Source organism: Canis lupus, chromosome 1 (assembly GCF_003254725.2).
Source record: "Canis lupus dingo isolate Sandy chromosome 1, ASM325472v2, whole genome shotgun sequence".
NCBI classification, from domain to species: Eukaryota; Metazoa; Chordata; class Mammalia; order Carnivora; family Canidae; genus Canis; species Canis lupus.
The window spans coordinates 105829170-105836628 of NC_064243.1; the positions used below are offsets into that span (position 1 = coordinate 105829170).

At 56.4% G+C, this 7459-nt stretch overlaps 1 protein-coding gene across 2 annotated transcripts; it reads left to right on the top strand.

Annotated features, from left to right (window-relative positions):
• Positions 1-6906, top strand: CTU1 (cytosolic thiouridylase subunit 1). Of its 2 annotated transcripts, XM_025424088.3 has the most exons (3): positions 1-174; positions 3165-3709; positions 5334-6906. In XM_025424088.3, exons 2-3 carry the CDS (start codon positions 3202-3204, stop codon positions 5915-5917), a joined length of 1092 nt encoding a protein of 363 aa, XP_025279873.2. In that variant the 5' UTR covers positions 1-174; positions 3165-3201; the 3' UTR covers positions 5918-6906. The 2 variants fall into 2 exon arrangements, with proteins under 2 accessions (XP_025279873.2, XP_035566948.1); XM_035711055.2 differs by having other exon boundaries at positions 1-3709.
• Positions 6907-7459: the final 553 nt, after the last annotated feature.

Here is a 7459-nt window from a genome sequence, read left to right on the forward strand (position 1 = left end):
AGTCCCAGCAGGCCCAGCAGCCTCATTTGCTTCGGAGTTGCCGCATGGGGCTCTGGGAGTAGTAGGCAAGACAGCCTCCAAAGCCTTCTGGGAGTCGTAGTCTCTGGAGCCACTTCCGTGCCAGACTTCCGCGTGTGGGGCCGTTTGGACGTCCTAGTACCGCGTTCTGTCCAGGTAAGTACTAACTCCTGCGGCGAATGGGCCGTAGGCCACCGCTCTTTATTGCGGTGCCATGTGAGGTTGACAGACTCGGGGAGTGGTGACACTAGCCCCCGTGATTCTCTAACGCCTGTGTCCCAGAGGCCTTCTGGCCAGGATCCCTCCTTTGGACGCTGCGGTACATCCTGTCTCTTGCCCACCCCCCACCCCCCCAGGCGGGGATTCCACCATCTCCCTGCCCACCCCGACGCCATCGGGTACATCCAGGAGGCCTCTAGTGTGTCCTCAAAGCTCTGTTCTGATAGAAGGAGGCAGACCCAGTCCCTGCCTTTAGTACCCCGAAGGGGACAGGTCTGCCACTATGATGGATAGAGTTGTGGTCAGGCTGGGATGGAAGCCGACTAGGGGCTCTGTGAGCCTGGAGGGGACTCCCCACCCAGGCTGGGTCCTTAAAATCTTGGACAGGAAGATGCTTTAGCAGACATTTCAAACCTGGTATGTCCAAATGGAATTCCTGGTGCCTTCCTGACGAAATGGCCCATCATCCTCCTGGGGGCTCTAGCCAAAACCTCCAAGTCAGTCTCCATTCATCTTTTCTCATCAGCTGAGTCTTCATCACAATCCAAGTCTTGTGCAAATCCTGTGGGCTCTACCTTCAAAACAGATCCAGAGTCCCACCCTTCCTTCCCACCTCCACTGCTACCACCCCCACTCAGGCCACTTGCAACTCTCACTGGCTGTTGCCATAGTCACCTCCCTGCCTCTGCTCCTGCCCTCTAAAGTATGTTCCTCTCACAGCAGTCAATGAGATCCTTTAAAAACATAAGTCAGATTGTATCTCTTTCCTGCTCAAAACCCTTCTGTGGCTCCTATCTCTCTCTGAATAAAATTCAAACTTCATATCATGGCCTATGAATCTCTTGACAACCTGCACAGACTCAACACCTGCCAGGGTCTTCCAGCCTTCAGGAGGCAGACCCCCAGAACTGGGTGACTGTAGATTTAGGGCAAGAGGAGGGATGAGTCCAAGGTGATTTTATGTCCTGTCCTGTCCTGTGAAGGAGTTGGTAGAAGTTGGGTGGTAGCAGCCAGGAGATAGGAAACAGCTGGGAAAGAACAGATTTCTGCTTGGGAGGAATGGGAAGCTGGCCCTTGTGGGCACTGGGGATCTGAGAAAAGGCCTAGCCAGGATTCTCAGTGGGGCATTTGGAGGACCAGCCAGATGGACATTACAATTCAGAGTCACCCACAAGGAGAATGGGCCGGGCAGGACCCAAGGACAATGAAGAGGATGCTCCAGAAGAGACTGGAGACTCCGCAGGATATAAACCACAACAGAGGGAGGGTTGAATCAGTAGTCAAAAGAGAAAACATTTCAAGGGACACCTGTGACAGATGCCCCTGCTAGTCACGGCTGATGGCTCCTAAGGACTACTTGCTGGCCCAGTGACAGGGAAGAGTACTCTGAGCGGAGGGAAGAGTACTCTGAGCGGAGGGAAGAGCCCGTGCAAACACCTTGCAGTAGGTATGTCCTGGAGCATTTGAGAGTAGAGTGCAGCATGAGTGAGGATAGGGAGAGGTGAGGTCAGGGAAAAAGGGAACCAGATCACAGACAGCCACACACATAGGCCACTGGCTTTTCCTAAAGTGAGAAGAGATGGTGGCTCAGATGAGGGTGGCAGCTCTGCAGATGGTGAGATGTGTTGGTTTCTGGGTCTGCAAAGAAGCTGCAGTCAGACAGGGTTTGCTGTATGGCATTTGGGGTTTGAGGTCAGAGGATGCCTCAGTGAGACATGTGGATAAATGGTTGGGACTTGACATTGCAATTTGGAGTCACCCACAGGGAGAGTGAGAAGAGTGATGGAAGAAGAACAGGCCAGGGTCCTGGGTCCCAAGGCTTCTGGCCTGAGCAGTTGAGAGGATGGAGCTGCTCTTGATTGCAAAAGCAGCAGGTGTGGGAAGAAGAATCAGGAATCCAGATTTTGAGATGCCTTTTAGAGATCTGAATGGCACTGGCCCTGCGTCTGGAAGTCACAGACAGTGAATAAAGTCACATAAGGTGATTCCACATATTGTGACAAATCCTAGAAGCAGGGTGACCTGCTCAGACATCCCTGCACTAGGCCAGGCTGGAGGCAGTAGTGGCTTGGGGCGGGGGTACTGAGCCTGATGGATTTTTATGGGTTTACCAGGCATGTGAAACCAAGGAACATGTGGGTGGAGGATTGGAGTTTGGCTGGGGAGGAACGATGTAGGAAGAGAGGGACAGAAAGGGGTCAAAGATGGGCTGATCCATGTTTTGACAAGTCCCCAGAAGCTTGTGGGAGATTCTGCTACCAGAGCAGAGTTGAGTCCAATCCTAGAGGCGCATCCACACCACCTCCGGAACAGAAGCAGCCCCAGTTGGTGTCCTTGGAGATGTGATCCATGCTGCCTCTGTGTCTCCCCGGAGGAGGTGACTACCCTGTTCTGCAGAGAATGCAATGGACTCACACCTGGAGATAGTATCCCATCCCTCTCACCCCAAAGTGAAATCCAGTTGATCTTTCCTGTTTCTCCGCCTTCCCCTGGCAGAGCTGCAGCCCCTCTAGGCCTCCTCTGTCCTTAGGGTTGCTGACTCCTTCCAGGCTCTCTAAACAGCCCTGGAAGTCCAGATCAAAGGTCTCCACCGTGTCCCTCTGATTCCGGCTCTCAAAGAGGGCCTCCCTGGAAACTGTGAAACGGTGTCTTAATATGCAACTGCTATACCCCCAGAGGACACAACTTAATTCTGAGTGTATCATGGTTGTCTCTCCCCCGGATACCAAGTCTTAGACTCCTTCTGTACTTGATGCACAATGGGATGCATTGTGCGAAGCCTCCTTAAGCCAGAACGTCCAGAAAAAGCCTCTTCTACCTTCACATGCCTGGCCCTGGGCAGGGCAGCTAGCTGGCAGCCTCCTCAGAGGCGACGACCCCGCAAATCGGAATCCGCATGTAACCTGCCTCTCGCTCTCCCTGTCCAGGAGAAGCCAACTCCTTCCCGCCCGCCCGGAGCCCGCGATGCCCGCCCCGCAGTGCTCCTCTTGCCACGCGGCGCGCGCCGCCCTCCGCCGCCCGCGCTCCGGCCAAGCGCTGTGCGGCGCCTGCTTCTGCACCGCCTTCGAGGCCGAGGTGCTGCACACGGTGCAGGCGGGCCGCCTGCTGCCACCCGGCGCCGTAGTGGCCGTGGGCGCCTCCGGCGGCAAGGACTCCACGGTGCTGGCGCACGTGCTGCGCGAACTGGCGCCGCGCCTGGGCGTCTCGCTGCGCCTGGTGGCCGTGGACGAGGGCATCGGCGGCTACCGCGACGCGGCGCTGGCGGCCGTGCGGCGCCAGGCGGCGCTCTGGGACCTCCCGCTCACCGTCGTGGCCTACGCGGACCTCTTCGGGGGCTGGACGATGGACGCGGTGGCCCGCAGCACCGCCGGCTCCGGCCGCAGCCGCGCCTGCTGCACCTTTTGCGGGGTGCTGCGGCGCCGTGCGCTGGAGGAAGGGGCGCGCCTCGTGGGAGCCACGCACATCGTGACAGGTGAGCACGGGCCCTGCGGCCGAGGGTCTAGCCCTTAGGTGGTGAAGGAGCCGCTGTTGGGTGTGCCCTGGGGGGAGGAGCTGCACATGGAGAAGGGGACGTGCGTGCCTGGCATGGGTGCAGCCAGCTTCTGAGTCACTGTAATCAATGGCATTGGCAGCTACGGGGTGGAGGGGTAGTCTCCAGGGGCTTGGTTCCCTACATTAAAAAAAGGACATTCTTTGTGTCCCTGTTCACAAAAGGAGGGGAGTGAAGTGGTCCCATCCATCAGAAGCCAACTGTAGTCTAGAATGCACCTGTCTTTGAATTCCTTTTCTCTGTCGGTCTCTCTTCTGTGATGACCCTTATTCTCTCCTGGTCATCACTTCAACACATAATTCTTGACCACTTACTGTGTACCAGATACAAGCTATATAGCCCAGAGCAATGCCTAACCTCAGTTTCTTCTTGTATAAAATGGGGTTGTTAATAATATTGAGGTCCTAGGGTTGTTGGGAATTAGATAGGTTATGTGTGCAGCACTTGGACCAGAGACTGGAAACCAGTAGGTATTGCAGAAATGTTTGCCATTGTGATGATGCACCAGACGGTATCTCTTCCTGCTCTTCTCTCACACGTATAATTAGAACCTGAGAAGTACTACTAAGGAAAATCACATAGACTTTGGTGGCTTATAATAGGTGTATCCAGGAAGGGAGAAGAGTAGGGGTTAGGAAGCATTTCCAGAGTGAGCCAAGACCTGTAGGCCACCCTGTAACCAGTGAAGGGCAGACAGAGGGTCAAATTCTGAGCAGAGGAAACAGCTTATGCAAAGGCCCTGAGGAGAGTTATGGCCAATTAGAGAAACCCTAAAACCAGTGTTCTACTGTCTGGACTATCCAATATAAAATAACAAGATACAGAATAAGTAGAGATTTAGCTTGTTTTATGGTGATTGTTGTATAAATATTCCCTAACTTTCTCCCTGGTCTTTCTGAATGTGGTGATGTGCATTCCCAGAGGCATTGGGCAAGGGCTCACTTGAGAGTCTCCATTAACTATTAAATGCGACTTTGGGGCAGCTTGGGTGGCTCAGTGGTTTAGCACTGCCTTCAGCCCAGGGCCTGATCCTGGAGACCCGTGATCGAGTCCCACGTCGGGCTGCCAGCATGGAGCCTGCTTCTCCCTCTGCCTGTGTCTCTGCTTCTTTCTCTCTCTCTCTCTCTCTCTCTCTCTCTGTGTGTCTCTCATAAATAAATAAATAAAATCTTTTAAAAAAATAAAAAATAAATAAATGCTGCTTTGGCTCCTGTGCAGTGTGAAGCACACTTCTGAGACTGAAATGTTTGTAGCCTAAAGCACTTTTACTACCTTCCTGAAAAGGCAACTAGCACAGGGCGGGCGGGGATGGTGATAAGTGGGTGCCAGATGAGGGCACCCCGAATTGCTCCCCGGGAACCTGTGTGTGTTCCCCTCTTCTTTCTCACTGTGACCACCGTCAGCCTCCACCTGGCTGTCCCGGGGCGCCCAGGGGTCTCCATGGCCCCTGCGGCCCTCCCTGCTGGTCTCCGGGCCCCTCCCCGTCTCCCCGCCCGGCTGCCCTGCGGTGCGCCCCCACCTCACCGGCTCCCCCTCTCTCCCCCAGGCCACAACGCCGACGACATGGCAGAGACGGTGCTCATGAACTTCCTGCGGGGCGACGCGGGGCGGCTGGCCCGGGGCGGGGGCCTGGGCTCGCGGGGCGAGGGGGGCGCGTTGCCGCGCTGCCGCCCGCTGCAGCTGGCCTCGCAGAAGGAGGTGGTGCTGTACGCGCACTTCCGTCGCCTCGACTACTTCTCCGAGGAGTGCGTCTACGCGCCCGAGGCCTTCCGCGGCCACGCGCGCCACCTGCTCAAGCTCCTGGAGGCGGCGCGGCCGTCGGCGGCGCTGGACCTGGTGCACTCGGCCGAGCGCCTGGCCCTGGCCCCGGCCGCGCGGCCCCCGCCCCCCGGCGCCTGCTCCCGCTGCGGGGCGCTGGCCAGCCGCGCGCTCTGCCAGGCCTGCGCCCTCCTGGACGGCCTGCAGCGCGGCCGGCCCCGGCTGGCCATCGGCAAGGGGCGCGACGAGGAGGGGCCGCCCCCGCCTCCCAGAGACCCGCGCTCGGCGCCGGGCCCCGCCGCCGCCGCCGCCGCCGCCGCCGGGGAGTGCGGGGCGGCCTGTGAGGGGCGCTGCGCCCAGGCCTCGGTGTGACTGCGGGAGGCCGCTGACCCCGCTGACCCCGCAGAAGCTGAGGCCGGGACCCCTGGGTCGGAAGGAGGAGGGAGCAGGGGGCTGGGAGCCAGGACTCCTGGGTGCGAGGGAGGAGGGGCTGGGGCAGGGACCCCTGGGTGTGAGGGAGGAGGGAGGAGGAGGCAGGGACCCCTAGATCTGAGGGAGGAGGGGCTGGGGGCCTGGACTCCAGGGTGTGAGGGAGGAGGGGCTGGGGGCCTGGACTCCTGGGTCTGAGGGAGGTGGGGCTGGTGGCTGGGACCCCTAGATCTGAGGGAGGAGGGGGCTGGAGGCCTGGACTCCTAGGTCTGAGGGAGGAGGGGCTGGGGCAGGGACCCCTGGGTGTGAGGGAGGAGGGAGTAGGAGGTAGGGACCCCTAGATCTGAGGGAGGAGGGGCTGGGGGCCTGGATTCCTAGGTCTGAGGGAGGAGGGGCTGGGGGCCTGGACTGGTGTCAGGGAGGAGAGAACTGAACAACCTTCCATTCCAGAGCCAGTAGAAATTAGAGGGCTGCTTGCCTAGTACTCTGCCAGGTTCTGGGCATGCTCGGGAGAGTCCTAACCCTCCTTTAGGACCCACTATGTGTCATGTTTGCCAGGAGTGGGTAAAGCAAAACCGCTTCCCTTGATGGGCTCTCTCATTTACAGTAATCAGGATGCTTATCTTTGAGTGCTGTGCATACTGTGGATGCTGCCCCGGCTGACTTCATCCGCACCACAATCTCACTGGCTGTCACTTGAGGCCAGGTAATTGGCCTGAAGTCACCTAGCTGGAGTTTGTCCCTCCACACTGGGAGGTGGGTGGGTGGTTGGTTAGATTTTGGCTGTGGTTCAGCACTAGCCTATAGAAACATAAAGTGAGTCAAATGTGTAATTTTAAGTTTTCTAAAGCCATATTTTTTAAAGGAGGGGGGAACAGGTAAACTTTTAATAATGTATTTTACTTGACCCAAATAAATATATCTGAACTAAAGATCCAAGATATTACAATATTAATATGTCATTATTTTAAAACTATGAGATATTTTGGTCTATTTTTCTGTTCTAAGCCTTTGAAATTCAGTGTGTATGTTATACTTATACCCCATCTCCATCCATTCCATTCTGTTTCAAGCATTGTTCAGACCTCATATGTGACATGAGGGCCCCATGTGAAAACTAGGACGATGCTGTCATAGGCCTTGGCCGCAAGAGGTCACTGTACCCACACCTGTGCATCAGGTGGCCATTGATGGCAAAGTAAGGCCTCTCTGGTGCCCAGGTGGGAGCTCTGCTCTCTCCTGCCACCTCCTCCCTGGTCTCCCTGATCTGAGCCCACCAAGAACGAGAGGCACAGTCTGGCAGAAATATTAAGGCCCCATTGGAAACCGTCTTTGACTTCAAGACCCATGTGTTCATGCATTCATTCATTCCGCAAATATTTATTGAGCATTTCATCTGTGACAGCAGTGAGCAAACACCTGCCCGGATGGGAGAGGCCAAAAAAGAAAGGAGAAAAATAAGTTGAATATATAGTATATCAGATG